This window comes from Oncorhynchus clarkii, chromosome 27, assembly GCF_045791955.1.
Source record: "Oncorhynchus clarkii lewisi isolate Uvic-CL-2024 chromosome 27, UVic_Ocla_1.0, whole genome shotgun sequence".
In the NCBI taxonomy this organism is placed as follows: Eukaryota; Metazoa; Chordata; class Actinopteri; order Salmoniformes; family Salmonidae; genus Oncorhynchus; species Oncorhynchus clarkii.
The window spans coordinates 18072640-18098764 of NC_092173.1; the positions used below are offsets into that span (position 1 = coordinate 18072640).

General features: G+C 42.5%; 1 protein-coding gene and 1 pseudogene across 1 annotated transcript in view; both read right to left on the reverse strand.

The window, feature by feature from the left end:
• The window catches only part of LOC139386332 (trafficking regulator of GLUT4 1-like), a 29625-nt gene extending 21919 nt beyond the window's left edge, over positions 1 to 7706 (reverse strand). Inside the window, exon 1 of the mRNA XM_071131854.1 lies at positions 6535 to 7706. Coding sequence (XP_070987955.1) covers positions 6535 to 6951 — 417 coding nt within the window. The 5' untranslated portion in view covers positions 6952 to 7706. The remainder of the gene's footprint in view (positions 1 to 6534) is intronic.
• An 8904-nt stretch (positions 7707 to 16610) lies between these two features.
• LOC139386423 (aryl-hydrocarbon-interacting protein-like 1) lies at positions 16611 to 25665 on the reverse strand (annotated as a pseudogene).
• Between the last annotated feature and the right edge of the window lie 460 nt (positions 25666 to 26125).

The window sequence follows — 26125 nt, forward strand, 5'->3', positions numbered from 1 at the left end:
GGCTCACTGTTCATTAACTCTTGGAAGTGCTTGCACAAAGGATAGTAACATCTCATCCTGTGTTCTTGGAATCTGGAAGATATCTTTATTTTATTTGTAGACTCTTACAAGGCATTTGATACAGTTGAACATTATTTTATTTCTGAGACTCTTCGATTTTGGGGTTTTAGTCAATATTTTCAAAGTGTAATTAAGACACAATAATAGTAACAGCTCTGTTAAATTATCCCATGGAACTTCACAGAGATTTGACATTAGATGTGGAATTAAACAAGGATTCCCAATTTCTCCTTTCTTATTTTTATTGGTCACACAAGTTATGGCACTTTCATATAAATAGGGATAGTTTTACGGTTATTCAGATACAATGCAAAGAGATAAAATGTTCACAATTGGTTGATGACACCATCATGTCTTTTGAAAGATCATAATGAAGTCAGGAAAGCTATTGAGTGGATTAATGCCTTCTCACATGTATCAGGTTTATCTCTCAATATTAGGAAATGTGAATTATTTGCGTTGAAAAGATGTGACTTAAACTCAGTATGTAATATCCCTGTAAAAGATGTGATCACATATCTTGGTATTAAAGTTAGCAAAGATCAGAAAGAAAGGGCCAACTTAAATTTCTCTCCTATTGTGGAGAAAATTGGAAAGAGATTTAACTCCTGTTTATTAAGAGATCTTTCTTTATCTGGGCGTGTACTTTTATCACAATCTGAAGGTCTGTCCAGATGAGTTTATACCACCCTTGCCTTGGATGTTCCTCTGTCAGTAACTAAAATGGTTGATACTAAATTATTTAACTTCGTATGGAGGAATAAACCTCATTATTTAAGAAAAGCGGTAATATGTAGCACCCAAGGTGAGGGAGGGTTGAATGCTCTGGATTTTAAAACCTCTAATATAATATTTAAGATGAAATGGATACAAAACTATTTAAGAAATAAGGATTGCATTTAGAATATCATCCCTAATTTAATATTCCAACAGATTGGTGGTCTAGAATTCTTACTCAAATGCAACGTTGATATGGGTAAAATACCTATTAAGCTTGCAAACTTTCATAAACAAGTACTTCTAACTTGGAACCTCATGTACAAACACAATTTTTCCCCTCATAGGTATACAATCTGGAATAATAAAGACATAAAATACAAAAAGTCTTTATTTTACCAGAACTGGTTCGACAACAACATTATTTGGGTAAAACAATTATTGAATAGTGATGGACATACAATGTTACATTCACTCCTGAGGAGTATCAAATTGTTGTTAGAGCTGTCCCTAAAGGTGCTATCCCTTTTTTAGGAGAATACAATGCCTTGCGAAAGTATTCGGCCCCCTTGAACTTTGCGACCTTTTGCCACATTTCAGGCTTCAAACATAAAGATATAAAACTGTATTTTTTTGTGAAGAATCAACAACAAGTGGGACACAATCATGAAGTGGAACGACATTTATTGGATATTTCAAACTTTTTTAACAAATCAAAAACTGAAAAATTGGGCGTGCAAAATTATTCAGCCCCTTTACTTTCAGTGCAGCAAACTCTCTCCAGAAGTTCAGTGAGGATCTCTGAATGATCCAATGTTGACCTAAATGACTAATGATGATAAATACAATCCACCTGTGTGTAATCAAGTCTCCGTATAAATGCACCTGCACTGTGATAGTCTCAGTCTAGTTTGCTGCACTGAAAGTAAAGGGGCTGAATAATTTTGCACGCCCAATTTTTCAGTTTTTGATTTGTTAAAAAAGTTTGAAATATCCAATAAATGTCGTTCCACTTCATGATTGTGTCCCACTTGTTGTTGATTCGTCACAAAAAAATACAGTTTTATATCTTTATGTTTGAAGCCTGAAATGTGGCGAAAGGTTGCAAAGTTCAAGGGGGCCGAATACTTTCGCAAGGCACTGTATATATATTCACACACACACAAGTTCTCAACTGGCAGCTTCGGGATATTTTTACAATACAAAATATACACATACAAACGACAGCATAGAGACTCACACAAACATCAACGACATCACACCTGCCCAGACCCACCTGCTCACACTCCCATCTCCAGCGCCCGCATCACTCTCCGTCACATGGCCTCAAACTGCATCAGTTTGTTTATCTCACATTTTCAACATAATGAAGCATTTGACCTTTACGTTGTGTTAACGATGGAGGATTGATTGATTTCCAGTTTTCAGGTATATGTTTTATCAAGATGATTGAGGAGAAAAGTATCTTCCAACTAATCGGGTATCTCGCTGCACCCTCATATGCCATGTCTTGAACTATGCAGACAGACGGATTAAAAATACATTTACATTGTAATGCTTCTGACAGCCAACTTTCTAACTCCGCCCATAACTTTTGGACTTATAGCATTCCAGAAGGCATTGATTATTGAGTCATTGTTAGTTTTACACTTCAGACATGACTCTGCCGTGCTGTAGAATTTGTGAATTTTGTCTCTTGTATAATAAATTCTATACCTTTGTGTAACCGTTGTGAAATGGCTAGCTAGATAGCGGGGTGCGCGCTAATAGCGTTTCATTCGGTGATGTCACTCGCTCTGAGACCTTGAAGTTGTTGTTCCCCTTCTCCTCGTACCCAATTTGTTTCATTTGTATTTATGGTTTTGGAGTTATGTTTTGTTTTATTAAATTACTCTATTTTACCAAGTTTAATTATCCTGCGCCTGACTTCCCTGCCACCCATACACACTATTGTGACATGTACAAACGCTTGCAAGGCATCAGCCTCAGGCAAATATTGTTATTAGATGTAAAAACACTGCCCTTCATTGTCATTCAAACATACTTTTTATTATGTTTTACTTTGACTTTAAAAAAAAAACGTATCTTTGACCATCATTCTATCTCCCGCACAGCAACTCCACTCCCACTTGTCTCCAATTCCACATCCCAACCCTCAGCTTCCCTCAGCCCATCCCATCTATCTCTGCTGGCCACCCACTTCGGGTTTCTACACAACACATATCTTTCAACTATGCTGTGATGTTTAACATACAATTTCAATCTATAAAATCAAATAGAATCCACAGATTGCGAGTTGAAGGTCAATACTTACTAAGAGTATTAGTATATTAGTAATTGACTGACCCGGTCTCTCCAGATCTCCTAACAGTACTATTTCTAGGGTCAATTTTCGATCAATGCTATGCATTTTCAGCCATTCCCGAACCTGAGACCAGAAACAGGCCACCTGAGAGCAATACCAAAATAAAAGGTCTATTGATTCTGTATCCTCACAACAAAAATCTGCAGAGTTAGGGAAAGGGTTTACTAACATGCTAAGTAGTTGCAAAGTAGCTCAAAAGTAATTAGTGAAAATGCTAACGTTATCCATGATGAGAGTCGAACACACAACTAGACGTTCGCGTTATACACCTACCCATCCTCCCCCCGCCCAACCTCCCTCTAATCATTTGCGTTAGACGCCCACCCATCCTCCCCGACCAACCTCCTTCCTGTCGTTTCTGTCTTATATAACCTGTAATACTGGGTTGAATCATTCACAGTGAGGTGAGTTTTAAAAGCACGTACTGTTTTGATAATAAGTATTTGATGTGATTTTCGATTGCACTTGCATTGATGTCAGAGTGGTTAGAGAGACAATAGTTACCTGATAATCATTAGCGAGTCGGGTACTAACACAGGGGCAGAGTGCATAAAAGGAGATTATCATAACTCAACGGTCACATAGAATTTTACTGCGGTCATGACTGCTGGTGTGGCAGTAATACGGTCACTGGAACAGCCCTAGCCTCTCTCCATGTGCTATTTAATTAATTGTAAAAAAAAATCAGTTGTCATATTTGCGACCCACTTTGGAATGTAATTAATTGGAGGGTGATGGATATGTCAGGTGATGCCAATTTTTGCGATCCCTCAGAATTTAAGCAGACTGAATGCGCTTATTGTTGTGCTTGCGTTACAACACCAAATTATGTTGTCCATTTACAGTACCAGTCAAAATCTTAGACACGCCTACTCATTCAAGGGTTTCTCTTTATTTTTACTATTTTCTACATTGTAGAATAATAGTGAAGACATCAAAACTATGAAATAACACATGGAATCATGTAGTAACCAAAAAAGTGTTAAACAAATCAAAATATATTTTGTATTTGAGATTCTTCAAAGTAGCCACTCTTTGCTTGATGACAGCTTTGCACACTCTTGGCATTCCCTCAACCAACTTCACGAGGAATGCTTTTTCAACCGTTTTGAAGGAGTTCCCACATATGCTGAGCACTTGTTGGCTGCTTTTCCTTCACTCTGCAGTCCAACTCATCCCAAACCATCTCAATTGGGTTGAGGTTGGGTGATTGTGGATGCCAGGTCATCTGATGCAGCACCTTCGCCCTTCTTCTTGGTCAAATAGCCCTTACATGGAGATGTGTTTTGGATCATTGTATTGTTGAAAAACAAATGATTGTCCCACTAAACGTAAACCAGATGGGATGGCGTATCACTGCAGAATACTGTAGTAGCCATGCTGGTTAAGTGTGCCTTGAATTCTAAATAAATCACAGACAGTGTCACCAGCAAAGCATCCCCACACCATCACACCTCCTCCTCCATGCTTCACGGTGGGAACCACACATGCAGAGATCATCTGTTCACCTGCTCTGCATCTCACAAAGACACGTTGGTTGGAACAAAAAATCAAAAATTTGGACTCATCAGACCAAAGGACAGATTTCTACCGGTAAAATGTCCATTGCTCCTGTTTCTTGGCCCAAGCAAGTCTCTTCCTCTAATTGGTGTACTTTAGCAGCAGACCATGAAGGCCTGATTCATGCAGTTTCCTCAGAACAGTTAATGTTGAGATGTGTCTGTTACTTGAACTCTAATGAATTTATCCTCTGCAGCAGAAGCAACTGGGTCTTCTTTTCCTGTGTTGATCCTCATGAGAGCCAGTTTCATCATAGCACTTGATGGTTTTTGCGACTGCACTTGAAGAAACTTTCAGAATTCTTGAAATTTTCCGTATTGACTGACCTTCATCTCTTAAAGTAATGATGGACTGTCATTTCTGTTTACTTATTTGAGCTGTTCTTGCCATAAAATATGGACTTGGTATTTGACCAAATAGGGCTATCTTCTGTATACCTCCCCTACCTTGTCACAACACAACTGATTGGCTCAAATGCAGTACAAAGGAAATAAATTCCACAAATGAACTTTTAACAAGGCACGCCTGTTAATTGAAATGCCTCCCAGGTACCTTATGAAGCTGGTTGAGAGAATGCCAAGTGTGCAAAGCTGTCATCAAGACAAAGAGTGGCTACTTTGAAGAATCTCAAATATAAAATATATTTTGATTTGTTTAACACTTTTTTTGGTTACTATATGGTTCCATATGTGTTATTTCATAGTTCTGATGTCTTCACTATTATTCTACAATGTAGAAAATAGAAAAAATAGAAAAACTAAAGAGAAAACCTTGAATGAGTAGGTGTGTCCAAACTTTTGACTGGTACTGTATGTTGCTACAGAATATATTGTACTTGGATATCAATTGAGGTAAGAATATTGCTCTTTTTTCTTTACGACCACTTTTCTGTGAGCTCGTTTTAATCTTTCCAATATTCGCAAAGTCAGGGCTTAACCGGCCTTTTACGCTGCTCAAGGAGAATTCGCCCACTCACGCTAGCCTCACCCTCATGTGGGTGCTAACAAGATAGAAATAAAGCTTGGTAGTGCTACGTATCAACAGCCATTGTCAGACAATCCAGTAGGGGTTGGAAGCTGTGGTGAGCTTCGATTAGTCACACTGGTCACGATATCTCGCTTTGCTTCCATTGAAAGCAAATGGCTTCTGATGTTTCACCGCAGCTAAATCGGCCCCTTTATGCATAGATTGAAACCAGAAACACTGTTGCTTAAAAACAACATCATTCTGGACAGCATACTCATTGATAGATCGGCTGCAACAAAGGCTACATCAATGTGCCAACACTGGCCATATGATTGTCTAGCTGGGACATCATGGCACCCTGTACAGGAAGTGCAGCTATGCTGCAGATCTTTTCTGAATGAAGCAGCAGGGAGGGCTGTAAATCGAGTGTGCCCCCCCCCCCCCCCCCCCCCCCCCCTCTGGGAACAGGAATGTGTTTGATATACTATCCTTTTCCCTTTATCACAAACATAATTTGTTGAACAGTGTTTTAGATGTAGGACTCTATTCAATCCATATCGCGGAAATTCAGCGTTACAGCAAGATTGACATTTTAAGGCAATGTTTCCGTGTTAGCGGAGACCGCTTTCAAGGTAAACACTGCATATGTTGGCAACATCGGAAATGACCTTTACATTTCTAGCAGGTCATCTGGGCTATAGGGCTACGATGTAGTGGCAAAAGGTCGTAGACCAAATTATGATTCCCTTATCCCCCAATGTTCTCTATATAAATACAACATGGACAATGATGAACAGTGAATTTACAAGAAACGACAGGTGTTTTTAGACCCCACTTTCCTAGACAGACGATGGATATCCACTTACCATAATTGAATATGCCAAAGCAACAATGCTGACGGGCCAGAAAGGGCAGAAACAGGACAATATGACCAGTATGAGATAGTCTTTGGGCTTTTGCGCCTCTTGGACCGCGGCGTTCCCGATGGAAGAGGTGCGACTGCGACTCAAACTGACCCGGGACGGGGAGGGGGGGGCAGCGGTCAGGTGCCCCGCAGAGCCCGACCTAAAGGGTACACTGTGACCGTTCTGGTCCGCATCCAGGTTATTTTCGCTTCCCACGTTGATGGTAAAGGAGGAGGACATTTTCATACCGTTGCCGCCAGCAGGCTCCGTAGTTACGAGGTTGAGAAGTTTCTCCGTCTCCTGAGACTCGTTGGCGGGCGCGCCGCCGCTCTTTCCCAGATTAGATTTCTCGAATTCAGTGTCTGTGTTGATTGCCATTTCTTCAAAATTCCAAATATTTAAATTAGTTTCCAATAGAGGAAAAATAAATGCCTAATCGTGTAAAGTACTAAGACTGGTTAGAGTGGTGCTAAATTCCCATTATTTGACCTAATACATTTGATTTATTTTAATCGTGCCAAGATTAATTCTCCAATTTCCTTCGATGTTACAATAAACTGTAAGACTAAGACTAGCCAATTTAACCAATTGCGTGGCAAGTTGATATGTATACTAATGCACCGTTTAGGTAGGCTATGTCATCCACATGCGTTATAAATCAACCCTTTTCAATTAGAGATTTTTAAAAATGTTGTGGTATTTTTCCCGTTGGATTTGTGTATCATTCTTAATCTAGAATCAAGAATAATGCCTTCCGTCTCAATTCCACAGTTCCATTCAATCCACACTCGCTATCAGAAAGCGATCTCTGAAATGTGCACTCCCTCTCTCCATATATAACGCCTGAGCCAAGGAACAAATCACTCAGTGAAGCGCCTGTCGCCTGCCTTTTTAACCCCACCGCAATGCTCTATTATTACCAGCTTTATATATCGCGCAAATAAACGTTTTCTTTTTCATTCAAAATAATAAAGATGGACGGAAAACAGATTACTTTCTCTGAAATATACGCCCAGAATCAGAGAAAGTGAGTTTGTGTCCTGTGTGTTGTTCCGCAACGGGCCGTGTCTCAAGGCTGTTTCTCACGCTGCAGCGACAGAGCCACTGGGTTGAACTTGTAGCAAGAGCAGTGTGGCACCCCCTCCACACCCCACCCATCTCCTCTCCTCCCCTTCTTTCTTTCCTTCGGTGTTTCCCAACATCAGCACCACTATGGAAGCGCGCCAGGGGAAGTAGAGACAGGGCGTAATCTCTTTGGCGCTTTGATCTCGGCGTGGGACGTATCAACACTTCTTCTAGTATAGGCCTAAGATCATCAATGCTATTTCGACAATAGTAAAATAGTAAATGTCGAAATAGCATTGATGATCTTAGGTTTGTTTGTGTAGATTCACTCAATGTCCCGAGGTCACGCGTGGTTGAGCATGTGTACACGGTGTGGTATAAATGTTAACTGTCTTCCACTAGGCTCCCTTTACCAGGAACCTGATATAGCCTACTGGTCAATTGATACCAAATCAATAACCTACCACGGGTATTGGTTTAATTTGTGGATAATGACATAGAAACTTTGTAGTTCAAACTTGAATTTAGGCTTCCATCCACATTCTGTATCGACTGATTATAAACAGTGGGCACATTTCTTTCCGGATACAGCATTTAAAGTTCTAACTAGATTGATAATATGTACTGTATAGAAAGCCGTAAAGTGCTACATGAGGGAAAGGGGGATAGCTAGTCAGTTGTCCAACTGAATGTATTCAACTGAAATGTGTCTTCCGCATTTAAATGGTTGATAGCACTATGTTTTCTGCTGCTATGGTCCAAAATGAGGACCAATGAGAAGTGAGGTTCTTGAAGAACAGGTTGGTGTTGTCTGTTTTTGTGTCCTACACTCTTAGAAAAAAGGTTCCTTATAGAACACAAAAGGGTTCTATCGCTTGCTTCATATATGGATCAGAACCCTAGAGGTTCTTCTTCACTGAACCAAAATGGTTCCATACAGAACCCTGCATGGTGCCATTTATGAATTATGGCTACTACTATTAAATAGTCATATTTTTAGCTAACAATATAATTTAATAAACAATTAAGTAATGGACAATAGAATACCAGGATATTTTGTAGAATGTATTGTCATTATATGCAAACATATTTCTGAAATATGCACTGGTGGGCAGGAAGGCATGTCTTTGTTTGAATGATGGCCCAAGCCAACTCTGGCTGACTTCTTTACCATACAATGCAATACAACTTTGTCAAATAGTTACAGTGAACAACAAAAATGTGTGTTCTGCTCCGTTCTCAACCCTCCAAACAGCAGACCTCACACATACAGTTGAGACGAGCACTTGTTCAAGCTGCAGTGCAGCGCCCCTGGATGGAGATTTGAGGATGTGAACCCAACAGCCCTCCAGTTGTCAGACCAACTCAGCCCGTTTTTTTCCCAGTGCCCGGCCCCAGGAATCGAACGGGCCTCCTTTCGAACACAGGTCCAACTCCTTAGCCACTGGGATACCTACCGCGAATACAGTGTGTGTTTTTGTGTGACTGGTTGCAGAGAAGAAAAAATGAGCAAAAACATAAAATGAAGACAAAATCCTATGCAGACATCAGTGGAGTCTCCTCAGAGGAGGAAGGAAAGGACCCTCAGTGAATTTAATAAAAATAAAAATAGTGAAACATTAAAATGTTATCCTTTTTAGATAAAACTATACTAAATATATTCACGTCACCAAATAATTGATTAAAACACACTGTTTTGCAATGAAGGTCTACAGTAGCTTCAACAGCACTGTAGGGTAGCACCATGGTGTAGCCGGAGGACAGCTATTTTTCATTCTTCTCTGGGTACACTAACTTCACTACAAAACCTAGGAGGCACGTGGTTCTCACCCCCTTCCATAGACTTACACAGTTTGCGTGTGATCAGGGGTGTATTCATTCTGCCGATTCTGTTGAAAAAAAAGTTTCTTATACGGAAGCAAACGGAATGAAACGGGGAAAACGTACCTGAATTTGTCCAATAGAAACTCTCATTTGCAACTGTTGGACTAATTATTAAAATCTAGATCAGCTAGATGCAGGCACGGTTGTTCAAGGTGGTATTGAATGTGTAAATGTCTGTCACCTTGATGAATCAAATTTCTCTCAACCTGTGCACCTAGGTTGTAAACTTTCACTCGTAAAAAACATAAATACCTTATTTACATAAGTATTCGGACCCTTTACTATGAGACACAAAATTGAGCTCAGGTGCATCCTGTTTCCATTAATCATCCTTGAGATGTTTCTACAACTTGATTGGAGTCCACCTGTGGTAAATTACATTTATTGGACATGATATGGAAAGGTACACAGCGGTCTATATAAGGTCCCACAGTTGATAGTGCATGTCAGAGCAAAAACCAAGCCATGAGGTCAAAGGAATTGTCTATAGAGCTCAGAGACATAATTGTGTCGAGGCACAGATCAGGGGAAGGGTACCAAAGAAATGTCTGCAGCATTGAAGGTCCCCAAGGACACAGTGGACCCCATCATTCTTAAATGGAAGAAGTTTGGAACCACCAAGTCTCTTCCTAGAGCTGGTTGCCAGGGCCAAACGGAGCAATCTGGGTAGAAGGGCCTTGGCTGTGCGTCTACACCTGCACTGCTTGCTGTTTGGGGTTTTAGGCTGGGTTTCTGTACATCACTTTGTGACATCAGCTGATGTAAGAAGGGCTTTATAAATACATTTGATTGATTTATTGATTGATTGGTCAGGGATGTGACCAAGAACCCAATGGTCACTCTGACAGAGCTCTAGAGTTCCTCTGTGGAAATGGGAGAACCTACCAGAAGGACAACCATCTCTGCAGCACTCCACCAATCAGGCTTTACGGTAGAGTGGCCTGACGGAAGCTACTCCTCAGTAAAAGGCACATAACAGCGCGCTTGGAGTTTGCCAAAAGTCACCTGAAGGCTCCCAGACCAGGAGAAACAAGATTCTCTGGTTTGATGAAACCAAGATTGAACTCTTTGGTCTGAATGCCATGCATAATGTCTGGAGGAAACCTGGCACCATCCCTACGGTGAAGCATGGCAGTGGCAGCTTCATGCTGTGGGGTTGTTTTTCAGCGGCAGGGACTGGGAGGCGGCAGGGACAGGGCAAAGATGAAGGGAGCAAAGTACAGAGAGATCCTTGATGAAAACCTGCTCCCGAGCGCTCAGGATCACAGACTGGGGTAAAGGTTCACCTTCCAACAGGACAATGAAACCAAGCACACAGCCAAGACAACGCAGAAGGATCTGCAGAAAAGAAAGCGACAAACTCTCTGAATACAGGTGTGCCAAGCTTGTAGCGTCATAACCAAGAAGACTCGAGGCTGTAATCGCTGCCAAAGATGCTTCAACAAAGTACTGAGTAAAGGGTCTGAATACTGATATTTCCATTTTTTATTTTTAAATACATTTGCTAAATTATCTAAAAACGTGTATTTCCTTTGTCATTATGGGTTATTGTGTGTCGAATGATCAATTGAATACATTTCAGAATAAGGCTGTAAAAAAAGTCAAGTGGTCTAAATACTTTCCGAAGGCACTGTAACCTTTTTAGTAAAGGGTTCTTGAATCTCCTCAAAAATCTAAAGGTTCTATAAAGAACACCAAAGAACCCTTTTTTCTGAGTGTACAGAGAAAAGGACATGACGGATAGGGGATTCCCTGAATGAAAGTGAGCTCTCTGTATGCCATCGACCTGATACTGTACACACACACACACAGTCTTGTACAGCTAACCTTGTGGGGACACACAATTCAGGCCCATTAAAAATTATATTTTCCCTAACCCCTAACCCTAAAATTGAATCCGTACTCTCACCCCTTAACCCTAACCTTGACTCCCTAGAAGTAGCATTTGACCTCGTGGGGACTAACAAAATGTCCCCAGTTTGTCAAATGTTTGTTGGTTTGCTATGCAATCTACCTTCAGCTGTTTCCTAAACTCCAGGGGCATTACTCATCCTGAGCACTCTGTATTACTCACACACAAACAAACACACACACACACACACACACACACACACACACACACACACACACGTCTCTCAGACATTTACCCAATTATATTATTGTACGTAGCTTACTGTAGGTGGGTGGATGTGCTGTCTGTCATGTTACTGTGGGAGTGTTTCCATCACTAACCTGCATGTGGCACCTATCACTCAGACACTTCAATCACCTACCATTTCTTTCACAGACAAGTGATCCTTCATGTTAACATGCAGGCCATCAGAAAGCATATCAGGTCAACACATTAACTTAGAGCAGGGTTCTCCAAATCTAAAGCAGAGTTCCCCAACTATGCTCCTGGTGAGCAACTGCGTGGACAGGCTTTTGCCCCAGCCCAGCACTAACACCCCCTGTTTCCAATAATCAACTAATCAAAGCCTTCAGTCTGGACCGTGATTAGTGTAATCAGGTATGTTAGTGCTGGGCTGGAATAAACGCTAGAAGCCTGTTTTAAAAAGCCATCTGTTGGAGAAAGTCCTGCCATTGTGCCATACTGGTGAATTAATTATCCTCTTTGTTACTGGAGTAGTTGTTGATATATCAGAAGTAGACTTTGATACTACAGTATTTAGCCCTGAGGTCTATGCTATTGAAATAATGCCATCTAGTGGAATGTAATGGTGGCAACAAGATACAGAGAAATGACTACACTTATTTTTTTGAACCTTTATTTAACTAGGCAAGTCAGTTAAGAACAAATTCTTATTTACAATGACAGCCTAGGAACAGTGGGTTAACTGCCTTGTTCAGGGGCAGAACAACATATTTTTACCTTGTCAGCTCAGGGATTTGATCTTGCAACCTTTCAGTTACTAGTCCAACACTATAACCACTAGGCTACCTGCCACCCCATGGAGTGTAGAAACCCATTATTGAGGGTAGAAACTTTGTAAGTGTGTGACAATCCATGGATTAAAGGAAAGAATAAAAGGCTATATTCATTCAAAACCTGATAAGTACATAATCTACAACCAACCTGGACACTTTTACTACACGGAGTCCTGTGGATCCATCACGACAGGTTTGCCGACGTAAGCGCATGAGGGGGCTACAACAGACTTCTTCCGTTGCAACGTCCCTCTAAGGCCCTTCTGCTAGCCTGCTAGCCCCGGCCCGCAAGCTGTCTGAATTGCCGTGTCTCCAGCCAGCTTAACTACTCACTGAACCCTATGATCACTCAGCTATGCATGCCTCTCCCTAATGTCGATATACCTTGTCCATTGCTGTTTTGGTTAGTGATTATTGTCTTATTTCACTGTGGAGCCTCCAGCCCTGCTCAATATGCCTTAACTAACCCTTTTGTTCCATCTCCCACACATGCGGTGACCTCACCTTGTTTAAATGGTGTCTCTAGAGACAATACCTATCTCATTGTCACTCAATGCCTAGGTTTACCTCCACTGTATTCACATCCTACCATACCTTTGTCGTACATTATGCCTTGAATCTATTCTACTGTGCCCAGAAACCTGCTCCTTTTACTCTCTGTTCCGAACGTACTAGACAACCAGTTCTTATAGTTATTAGCCGTATCCTTATCCTACTCCTCCTCTGTTCCTCTGGTGATGTAGATGTGAATCCAGGCCCTGCAGTGCCTAGCTCCACTCTGATTCCCCAGGCGCTCTCATTTGTTGACCTCTGTAACCGTAAAATCCTTGGTTTCATGCAAGTTAACATTAGAAGCCTCCTTCCTAAGTTTGTTTTATTCACTGCTTTAGCACTCTGCCAAGCCAGATGTCCTAGCCATGTATGAATCCTGGCTTAGGAAGGCCACCAAAATCCCTGAAATTTCCATCCCTAACTTTAACATTTTCTGACAAGATAGAACTGCCAAAGGGGGCGGAGTTGCAATCTACTGCAGCGATAACTTGCAGAGTTCTGTCTTACTATCCAGGTCTTTGCCCAAACAAGTCTCTCACCGTTGCTGCTTGCTATAGACCACCTTCTGCCTCCAGCTGTGCCCTGGACACCATATGTGAATTGATTGCCCCCCATCTATCTTCAAAGCTCGTGCTGTTAGGTGACCTAAAGTGGGACATTCTTAAAACCCCGGCCATCCTACAATCTAAGCTTGATGCCTTCAATCTCACACAAATGATCAATGAACCTACCAGGTACAACCCCAAATCCATAAACACGGGCACCCTCATAGATATCGTCCTAACCAACCTGCCCTCCAAATACACCTCTGCTGTCTTCAACCAGGATCTCATTGCCTGCATCCGTAATGGGTCTGCGGTCAAACGACCACCCCTCATCACTGTCAAACGCTCCCTTAAACACTTCAGCGAGCAGGCATTTCTAATCGACCTTGCCCGGGTATCGTAGAAGGATATTGACCTCATTCCGTCAGTAGAAGATGCCTGGTTATTCTTTAAAAGTGCTTTCCTCACCATCTTAAATAAGCATGCCCCATTCAAAAAATGAGAACCAGGAACAGATATAGCCCTTGGTTCACTCCAGACCTGACTGCCCTTGACCAGCACAAAAACATCCTGTGGCGTACTGCATTAGCATCGAATAGCTCCCGCGATATGCAACTTTTCAGGGAAGTTAGGAACCAATATACACAGGCAGTTAGGAAAGAAAAGGCTTGCTTTTTCAAACAGAAATTTGCATCCTGTAGCACAAACTCCAAAAAGTTCTGGGACACTGTAAAGTCCATGGAGAATAAGAACACCTCATCCCAGCTGCCCACTGCACTGAGGCAAGGAAACACTGCACTGAGGCAAGGAAACACTGTCACCACCATGATAATTGAGATTTTCAATAAGCATTTTTCTACAGCTGGCCATGCTTTCCAACTGGCTACCCCTACCCCAGTCAACAGCTCTGCACCCCCAACAGCAACTTGCCCAAGCCTCCCCATTTCTCCTTCACCCAAATCCAGATAGCTGATGTTCTCAAAGAGCTGCAAAATCTGGACCCCTACAAATCATCCGGGCTAGACAATCTGGACCCTCTCTAAAATTATCCGCTGTAATTGTTGCAACCCCTATTACTAGCCTGTTGAACCTCTCTTTCGTATCGTCTGAGATCCCCAAAGATTGGAAAGCTACCGCGGTCATCCCCATCTTCAAAGGGGGAAACACTCTAGACCAAAGTTAGACCAAGTTAACAAACAGATCACCGACCATTTCGAATACCACCGTACCTTCTCCGCTATGCAATCTGGTTTCCGAGCTGGTCATGGGTGCACCTCATCCACGCTCAAGGTCCTAAACGATATCATAACCGCCATCGATAAGAGACAATAATGTGCAGCTGTATTCATCGACCTGGCCAAGGCTTTCGACTCTGTCCAGCACCACATTCTTATCGGCAGACTTGACAGCCTTGGTTTCTCAAATGACTGCCTCGACTGGTTCACCAACAACTTCTCAGACAGAGTTCAGTCTGTCAAATCAGAGGGGGTTCCTCAGGGTTAAATTCTTGGGCCGACTCTTTTCTCTGTATACATCAATTATGTCGCTCTTGCTGCTGGTGATTCTCTGATCCAACTCTACGCAGATGACACCATTCTGTATACTTCTGGCCCTTCTTTGGACACTGTGTTAACTAACCTCCAGACGAGCTTCAATAACATACAACTCTCCTTCCGTGGCCTCCAACTGCTCTTAAATGCAAGTAGAACTAAATGCATGCTCTTCAACTGATCGCTGCCTGCACCTGCCCGCCCGTCCAGCATCACTACTCTGGACGGTCCTGACTTAGAATATGTGGACAACTACAAATACCTAGATGTCTGGTTAGACTGTAAACTCTCATTCCAGACTCACATTAAGCATCTCCAATCCAAATTAAATCTAGAATCGGCTTCCTAATTCGCAACCAAGCATCTTTCACTCATGCTGCCAAACATACCCTTGTAAAACTGACTAACCTACCGATCCTTGACTTTGGCGATGTAATTAAAAAAATAGCCTCCAACACTCTAGTCAGCAAATTGAATGCAGTCTATCACAGTGCCATCCGTTTTGTCACAAAAGGCCCATATACTACCCACCACTGCGACCTGTATGCTCTCGTTGGCTGGCCCTTGTTTCTTATTCGTCGCCATACCCACTGGCTCCAGGTTATCTATAAGTCTTTGCTAGGTAAAGCCCCGCCTTATCTCAGCTCACTGATCACCATAGCAGCACCCACCCATAGCACACGCTCCAGCAGGTATATTTCACTGGTCACCCCCAAAGCCAATTCTTCCTTTGGCTGCCTTTCCTTCCAGTTCTCTGCTGCCAATGAACGGAATGAATTGCAAAAAAATCACTGAAGCTGGAGACTCATATCTCCCTCACTAGCTTTAAGCACCAGCTGTCAGAGCAGCTCACAGATCACTGCACCTGTACATAGCCCATCTGTAAATAGCCCATCCAACTACCTCATCCCCATACTGTTATTTATTTATTTATTTTGCTCCTTTGCACCTCAGTATCTCTGCTTGCACCTGCATCTTCTGCACATCTATCACTTCAGTGTTTAATTGCTAAATTGGCCTATTTATTGCCTTACCTCCCTTATCTTACCTGATTTGCACACACTGTACATAGACTTTTTATATTGTATTATTGACTGTATGTTTGTTTATTCCATGTGTAACTCGGTGCTTTGCTTTATCTTGGCCAGGTCGCAGTTGTAAATGAGAACTTGTTCTCAACTAGCCTACCTGGTTAAATATAGGTGGGGGGGGGGGGAAATAAATATATATATATATATATATATATATATATATATATATATATATATATATATATATATATATATATATATATATTTGCCCTTTATGACTAGATACAGTACTTGTTGCGTTTGAACCATTCAAGTCAGACATAATGGATATATGTTCTACCCAAATGGATTGATCACCAAACAAACTTATAAGTAACAATGACGTAGGATTTGTTACTGCCCGTCCCTCTTCCTCCACAAGCCCCATCTCTGCTGTCCACTTTAACATTGACCCTCCACCTCCATATGTGCATATCTCAGAATCAGAACAGGCCCTCGATCCACACCTTCATGTGGGCCCTCCATCGCACGTAGAACACCTTCATTTCACCTAGGATGAACATATGCAAACACATAGAGATGCACACACACACAGATACACAGTTAAGGTAAAAAGATTGGTTTTCTTTGGGCTAGATCCAAATGTTTTATTTCTTCACACTTCGACCATCGACTATTTGTTGTTTTCTCAAGTGCTTTTCCTTTAAGGTGTCATGATGTATTTTGTATGCCTGAGGTGGCTGGGTGCTGATTGTCACTGGTGTGCTCTAAGACCTCGTATTCCTCCATACGAAGTCAGTAGTTCAGAGTCAGCATGTTGCCCATCTTCTCTAGCTTCAGCCAGGGGGCTTCCCACGCTTTCTCCATGTTACACACCATGGATGAATACACTCATATATGCACGCAGCACTCACCCACACACACAGACACACACGGACATGCACACAAACACACACTTCTCAAACACACAAAGCGTTGAGGCTGCTCTTTGTATATGGTCATGATTCGAATATGACTATACTCTCTCATTTTAAGAACTCCAAAAACTCAAGCCAAAGTCATTATTCCACACTGCCCATTCCTGATACTTTGTTACCTTGTGCTGTATGTTCTTGACGTAGACAATGGCCTTTTTGTATTTGTTGGTGGCATCCTGGTAGCGCCCCAGTTTATAGAGCTTGTTCCCCTGGCCGTGGAGCAAGGGCACAGCCTTCAGCCTCTCCTCATCATTCAGAGCCCACGACTCCCTGTCATACTCACTGGGCCGGTGCACCTGGGATACACAGACAGGCAGTCAGGCACGCACATACACACACACACACGCACATTTGTTTTACTATCCCTGTGGGGACCAAACAATTTATTCATATTTTCCATAACCCTAACCTTAACCCCTAACCCTAAACCTAACCCCTAACTCTAATTCTAACCCTAACCCTAATTGTAACCATAACCCTAAACCTTAAGGCTAAAATATAATTTTCCTTGACTTCTGGTCCCCACAAGGATAGTAAAACCAAACACACGCAATATTTGTGTATTTATGTGTCTGTACGTGTGTACAATATCTGTGTCTCTGTGTATGTCTCCATTCCAGTGCTTCCCTCTAACCCTGACCAGTTACAGTACAAAGTAGAGAGGCTGAGGCTCCTTCTGTAGCTGGTCCAGGTCATCATAGCCCAGGGTGTGGTTGGCAAACATGTTGGCCATGCCACACGAATGGATGTGCCAGTCCACAGGGTCCTTGCCCTCCGCAATGCGTGTGTGTGTGGCCACCAGGGGGTAGAGGCCAGTGTGCTGGGGAGAGAGAGTCAGAAAGACGGGGCAAGCAAAGTTAATCAGAGCCAGTGGCGATTTTACCATGTAAATCCTGGTGGGGCAAACTCCCAAACATTTTTTTAGATACATGCCAGCAATGCCACTACATAACACTAAACAATAAACTAATTGCACTATAATGCTGACTAACGGGGCCCACAGACTGTTACGGCCTACATAAAGCTGTCCTAACAGCAGAGCTTTCTTTTCAGCACCATGGAGTAAATCCTTACCACTGCCACACCCGGCTATCAGCGGAGCCTTGTCAGTCAATATAACTATTTGTTCAGCACTTTTGAAATGTACAGCGACAGAATTCAGAACATGGGCCGTTCTTACAGTATTCTCCCTGTACACCAAGTCAGAACCGTTGATAAATAAAGGGGGCATATAAGCAGACAATGAAAGCTCTTACAATATTCGATGATTACGTTTCTCTTAAACAGGCTATAGGCTACACGTGCACCACCAAGTCAAAACAGTAAGCTAAGTTATGAGGGGGGACCAAATTATTAGGGTGAGGCACATGGGCTACTAATAGCTTACTACACAACATACACTTAGTATTACTTTCTTAGCTACAGTATACATTTCTCCCTGGCATATTACATCATTTATGCAGCAGCATACAATACATTTTTCGACTCACCTTGTTGTGATGTGCTCACTTGAACATGAAGGTGGCGCGGAGGTCCTTCTTATGGGCACATTTTGTTTATGGTGCTTGTGGGATTTGTGGGAACTCTGAAAAAAATTTGCTCCGACTGGGAAAATACATTACGAATGTCATCCAACTCGGAACTCCAAGTCAGGAACTCTGCCTCTTTCTAGAACTCCAACTGACGTCATGATTCAACCTCATTTTTTTTTTAGAGTTCCCAGTTGTCTTGAACGCACTGAAGTCTGAGATTTCCCAGTTCCAAGTTTCCAGTTCTTTTGAACATGGCAGAAGTCATGCTGGATTGACAGCATGGCCAATGTATTCAACCTTTTCTGACCCATTGTGTTGAATGTTTATCCTTTTAAGCTTGGAAAAGAGACTCTTAAACCAGACTTGGACCACACACCCACTCCACTGAATAGCAGGCTAGTGATTGTTTTGCATTGCTTGCAGTTAGCCACTGATTTCTTCCAAACCACTCATTGTTGAATTTGCGATTTCCAACTTGTTGTGTAATGTTTATGTCCAATGGCCGATGAGCACCAATACGTTTTATATATAATAAAGGATTTGCCAGTAGATTGTCGACGTGATTCATGGTGGTTACTGCTTGTCTAGCTTCCTAGCTAAGATTTTGAAAGTTTGATGTTGACATGATCAGTCCAATCAAAGCTACGGTAGATATAACGGGATTTGACGTCATTTTATCTGTGGCCTTTAGCCTTTTTGGATGGGCATTTCTAATGTAACTCTATGGCATCACCCATGGGGCTTGAATTTTAGAGCTGTTCCTGTAGATTTTGTGGTGACGTAGTGTCTCCATGAGTGACAGAACACAGCCTATGACGGCGCAACTAGAGAACATTACCAACCCCTACGCTCTGTTTTTTCCGCTGGCTGCCCCACCACCACAGAAAGCACTGAGCTAGGTTGAAACACTTTTGGAGCTGCCTTACTCAAGAAAGCAAAAAAGAGACATGTTTGTATGTGGCTTTATTAACTACTTTTTTTTTCATTGTTTGCAAACTGATATGTGACACGTATTGATGCCAAAATAACATGCAAACAGGCAAAAAAGAAAAGACTGGTCACAACTGACCAAAGCTATATGATATAAGATTTTGTTTAAGTGGGGTTTCCCCTTTTCTACTGTTTTGAATGGATTGGAATGGGTGGAGTACGACACTGCTCACTGTCTGTCATACTTCGTATATCAATTAAACCAGAAAGGACCCTGGTGTATTTGTGAATACACAAGTTATTGTGAAACTCTGCCAATTCTCGTCCTCAACTGAACTATGTCTCCTATGTAACAATATCGGCCTCTGCTGGTTGGGATGAGTAAACACTTAATTTTACCCTCAACACAAGTAGGGTCGCAGAATGTAGCCTACTGTAAAGCACCCAGGTTGTAGCTACTAGATAAGGAATGAATGCCCCAGCTGGTTTAAAGCCCGTCCCAGGTTGTGTTCATGGTGAGTAAGCAGTAATCACAGGCGATTAGGGAAAGTTGAAGCTGCTGCATATTAATCACACTCTCTAAGCTCTCCTTCTGTTTGTCTCCTCCATCAACATACACATACAAATGCATGCACGTATAAACACACGCATACGGAAGTTTGCACACATATATACACTTATACACACACAGCCAGACTCTAGTAGACACAAATAACTGGGGGGAAAAGAAGTCACCCAAAGATGAAAATAGAACAACACAACCGTAGGTTACCCTCACTAGCAGGTGTTGTAGATACAGTAGCAACCTTAGGTTACCCTCACTAGCAGGTGTTGTAGATACAGTAGCAACCTTAGGTTACCCTCACTAGCAGGTGTTGTAGATACAGTAGCAACCTTAGGTTACCCTCACGGGCAGGTGTTGTAGATACAGTAGAAACCTTAGGTTACCCTCACTAGCAGGTGTTGTAGATAGCAACCTTAGGTTACCCTCACTAGCAGGTGTTGTAGATACAGTAGCAACCTTAGGTTACCCTCACTAGCAGGTGTTGTAGATAGCAACCTTAGGTTACCCTCTCTAGCAGGTGTTGTAGATATAGTAGCAACCTTAGGTTACCCTCACTAGCAGGTGTTGTAGATACAGTAGAAACCTTAGGTTACCCTCACTAGCAGGTGTTGTAGATACAGTAGCAACCTTAGGTTACCCTCACTAGCAGGTGTTGTAGATACAGTAGAAACCTTAGGTTACCCTCACTAGCAGGTGTTGTAGATACAGTAGAAACCTTAGGTTACCCTCACTAGCAGGTGTTGTAGATAGACACCTTAGGTTACCCTCACTAGCAGGTGTTGTAGATACAGTAGAAACCTTAGGTTACCCTCACTAGCAGGTGTTGTAGATACAGTAGAAACCTTAGGTTACCCTCACTAGCAGGTGTTGTAGATACAGTAGAAACCTTAGGTTACCCTCACTAGCAGGTGTTGTAGATACAGTAGAAACCTTAGGTTACCCTCACTAGCAGGTGTTGTAGATAGAAACCTTAGGTTACCCTCACTACCTCACTAGCAGGTGTTGTAGATACAGTAGAAACCTTAGGTTACCCTCACTAGCAGGTGTTGTAGAAACCTTAGGTTACCCTCACTAGCAGGTGTTGTAGATACAGTAGAAACCTTAGGTTACCCTCACTAGCAGGTGTTGTAGATACAGTAGAAACCTTAGGTTACCCTCACTAGCAGGTTTTGTTGATAGAACAAATGAGCACCGAGTGTACAAAACATTATGAACACCTGCTCTTCCATGACATAGACTGACCAGGTGAATCCAGGTGATCCCTTATTGATAAACTTGTTAAATCCTCTTCAATCAGTGTAGATGTAGTGTAGATCAGTGTAGATCAGTGTAGGGGCTCCCGAGTGGCTCAGCGGTCTAAGGTACTGCATCTCAGTGCTTGAGGCATCACTACAGAAACTCTGGTTCAGATCCAGGCTGTATCACAACCGGCTGTGATTGTGAGTCCCATAGGGCGGCGCACAATTGGCCCAGCGTCGTCCAGGTTTGGCCGGTGTAGGCCGTCGTTGTAAATAAGAATTTGCTCTTAACTGACTTTCCTAGTTAAATAAAAGAGGAGGAGACATGTTAAAGAAGGATTTCTAAGCATCGAGACCATTGAGACATGAATTGTGTATGTGTGCCATTCAGTGTGTGAATGGGCAAGACAAAATATAAGTGCCTTTGAAAGGGGTATGGTAGTAAGTGCCAGGTGCACCGGTTTGTGTCACAAACTGCAACGCAGCTGGGTTGTTCATGCTCAACGGTGGGTGCAACTCAATACTAGGAAGGTGTTCTTAATGTTTTGTGCACTCAGTGTAAATTCACACTTTATTTGGATAGTCCCTCTTCAATAGTGGGTTGAGATTAGCATTGACATGACACAAGAGCTAATCTGTTTGTTTTTACCTGTCCCTAATGTTGTTTCTGATTATCATCATTATGACACAACACTGGCGATGAACACACACGGGACCACAAAGCACCTGTATTAGGTGTATGATATTCCAGTGTGTTTGTATTGTGTCTCATGCTACTGAGAGAGTTATGGAGATATTTAAGTGTTTACGCGGTATGCTTTTGTGTTTATGACAGTACTGTAATAATGGGTGGAAAAGAAGTCACCCAAAGATGAAAATAGAACAACACAACCGTAGGTTACCCTCACTAGCAGGTGTTGTAGATACAGTAGCAACCTTAGGTTACCCTCACTAGCAGGTGTTGTAGATACAGTAGCAACCTTAGGTTACCCTCACTAGCAGGTGTTGTAGATACAGTAGCAACCTTAGGTTACCCTCACGGGCAGGTGTTGTAGATACAGTAGAAACCTTAGGTTACCCTCACTAGCAGGTGTTGTAGATAGCAACCTTAGGTTACCCTCACTAGCAGGTGTTGTAGATACAGTAGCAACCTTAGGTTACCCTCACTAGCAGGTGTTGTAGATAGCAACCTTAGGTTACCCTCTCTAGCAGGTGTTGTAGATATAGTAGCAACCTTAGGTTACCCTCACTAGCAGGTGTTGTAGATACAGTAGAAACCTTAGGTTACCCTCACTAGCAGGTGTTGTAGATACAGTAGAAACCTTAGGTTACCCTCACTAGCAGGTGTTGTAGATACAGTAGAAACCTTAGGTTACCCTCACTAGCAGGTGTTGTAGATAGACACCTTAGGTTACCCTCACTAGCAGGTGTTGTAGATACAGTAGAAACCTTAGGTTACCCTCACTAGCAGGTGTTGTAGATACAGTAGAAACCTTAGGTTACCCTCACTAGCAGGTGTTGTAGATACAGTAGAAACCTTAGGTTACCCTCACTAGCAGGTGTTGTAGATACAGTAGAAACCTTAGGTTACCCTCACTAGCAGGTGTTGTAGATAGAAACCTTAGGTTACCCTCACTACCTCACTAGCAGGTGTTGTAGATACAGTAGAAACCTTAGGTTACCCTCACTAGCAGGTGTTGTAGAAACCTTAGGTTACCCTCACTAGCAGGTGTTGTAGATACAGTAGAAACCTTAGGTTACCCTCACTAGCAGGTGTTGTAGATACAGTAGAAACCTTAGGTTACCCTCACTAGCAGGTTTTGTTGATAGAACAAATGAGCACCGAGTGTACAAAACATTATGAACACCTGCTCTTCCATGACATAGACTGACCAGGTGAATCCAGGTGATCCCTTATTGATAAACTTGTTAAATCCTCTTCAATCAGTGTAGATGTAGTGTAGATCAGTGTAGATCAGTGTAGGGGCTCCCGAGTGGCTCAGCGGTCTAAGGTACTGCATCTCAGTGCTTGAGGCATCACTACAGAAACTCTGGTTCAGATCCAGGCTGTATCACAACCGGCTGTGATTGTGAGTCCCATAGGGCGGCGCACAATTGGCCCAGCGTCGTCCAGGTTTGGCCGGTGTAGGCCGTCGTTGTAAATAAGAATTTGCTCTTAACTGACTTTCCTAGTTAAATAAAAGAGGAGGAGACATGTTAAAGAAGGATTTCTAAGCATCGAGACCATTGAGACATGAATTGTGTATGTGTGCCATTCAGTGTGTGAATGGGCAAGACAAAATATAAGTGCCTTTGAAAGGGGTATGGTAGTAAGTGCCAGGTGCACCGGTTTGTGTCACAAACTGCAACGCAGCTGGGTTGTTCATGCTCAACGGTGGGTGCAACTCAATACTAGGAAGGTGTTCTTAATGTTTTGTGCACTCAGTGTAAATTCACACTTTATTTGGATAGTCCCTCTTCAATAGTGGGTTGAGATTAGCATTGACATGACACAAGAGCTAATCTGTTTGTTTTTACCTGTCCCTAATGTTGTTTCTGATTATCATCATTATGACACAACACTGGCGATGAACACACACGGGACCACAAAGCACCTGTATTAGGTGTATGATATTCCAGTGTGTTTGTATTGTGTCTCATGCTACTGAGAGAGTTATGGAGATATTTAAGTGTTTACGCGGTATGCTTTTGTGTTTATGACAGTACTGTAATAATGGGTGGTGTCTCTTTTAGTTCCTTGCAAGATGTAGGCCGACCATCATGAGAGAGACTTTATTCTGATGTGATTGATATCTTTCAGCTTTTGTTAAACGTCTCCCTAGGTAAAATAGTTGTTCACTTAGGACAAACCTTTCATTTATTTTTTATTTATTTTATTTTAATTTTTATATATTTTTTTTACCCCTTTTTCTCCCCAATTTCGTGGTATCCAATTGTTGTAGTAGCTACTATCTTGTCTCAGCCAGCCGCACCAATGTGTCAGAGGCTACACCGTGCACCTGGCAACCTTGGCTAGCGCGCACTGCGCCCGGCCCGCCACAGGAGTCGCAGGTGCGCGATGAGACAAGGAGATCCCTACCGACCAATCCCTCCCTAACCCAAACGACGCTAGGCCAATTGTGCGTCGCCCCACGGACCTCCCGGTCGCGGCCGGTTACGACAGAGCCTGGGCGCGAACCCAGGGACTCTGATGGCACAGCTGGCGCTGCAGTACAGCACCCTTAACCACTGCGCCACCCGGGAGGCCCGGACAAACCTTTTTTCATTGAGATAGTCAGTTGACTTCTGGAGAGGTGTTTAGAATCTGGAAACATGCTACCGTGGCACTGCATTGTGGGAGAATGAGTCCTACTCACAGTGACATCGCACCAGAACTCGGCCACCTCTCCGATCTTCATGGAGGTGAGCAGGGTCTCCCAGATCTCCAGCTTGAACATGTTTCCAATCATGGGCACGCCCACCCCCTTACTGTCGTCTATCACCTTACAATAAATCACACAACTGGGTACAGAAATGGAAGGCTACCTGTGGAGGAGGGAAGGAGGTGGTGGTGGGGGGGTAAAATGAGGATAGGGATCATGGAGGAGGATGTACAGTATGAAAGAGGTGGAGGAGAGAAAAATCGGATCAGAGTCATTTTCCTCCAGATTCTCCAGTTTCCCCAAATGTCACCCCTTTATGCACTGTTGTGGGTATGTGGTCCCTGTTGACAGGCAGGATGCAACATGATAATATCTTGTACCATGTCATTACTAATGGAATGAATAGTGTTATATGACTCCATAAGTAAGACAATTTTATTTGTCCTGATTTGAGGGAAACAAACAATCTTTTTTATTTTCAGAATCTACATAATGTTCTAGAATCTATTGCAACCATCTTCTTCACAGTAATCAGATTTGTTTGGAATTGGAGACAAAGCACTGGACGAGTAACTGTCTGTGGCCTGGAGAAAACCTCCACTATTTGAGAAAGAGGATAGAAAAGTCGATAGATGGAGTTATGTGAAAATAGATAGATCGAGAGATTCATATTGAGAGAAATAGAAAGAGAGAAAGATTGAGGATTATAAATTAAATAGATAGAGAGATCGAAATGGATGAATTTGGATAGCGATAAAGAGGTTGACGCAGTGGAATAGGTAGAGATGGAAAGATTGAGGCCTACCTTGGTCCCAGTAATGAACCGGGGCATCTCAGCTGTCCCTCCATACAGGATGGTTTTCTTAATGCCTTCCACACCAGGAGCACGGTCCCATCCATATCTGAAGACATCTTCCTATAGGTCTGTCTGAGTACAGTAAATACTGTAAATAGCTGTGTGTGTGTGTCTGTATGTATGCGTTTCTGCTAAGGTAGCCTATAGAAGGTGTGAGAGTTATGAACACACATTAACGTTACTCCTCGATTATTAGGAAAGAAAGAATGAGATTAAGAATCCCTCCTCCACTCATCTCCTTCTCCCCTTCCCCCCTTCATCCACCCCTCAATCAGCTCTTCTCAACGTTTCTCCTGATGACAATCTATCATCTGCTGGAAACATCCAGAAAGGGATAAAAAAAAAACACTACTTCAAGCCCAAAGTTACAAATCATTGTGATAGGGGCATAATGTGAAGCACTTAGAACATGGACATCCTTATGATGGCTTGCTACTATCACCCAGTAATGATTCTGAGACAGTATCAGACATTTTGCATGGACATCCTTATGATGGCTTGCTACTATCACCCAGT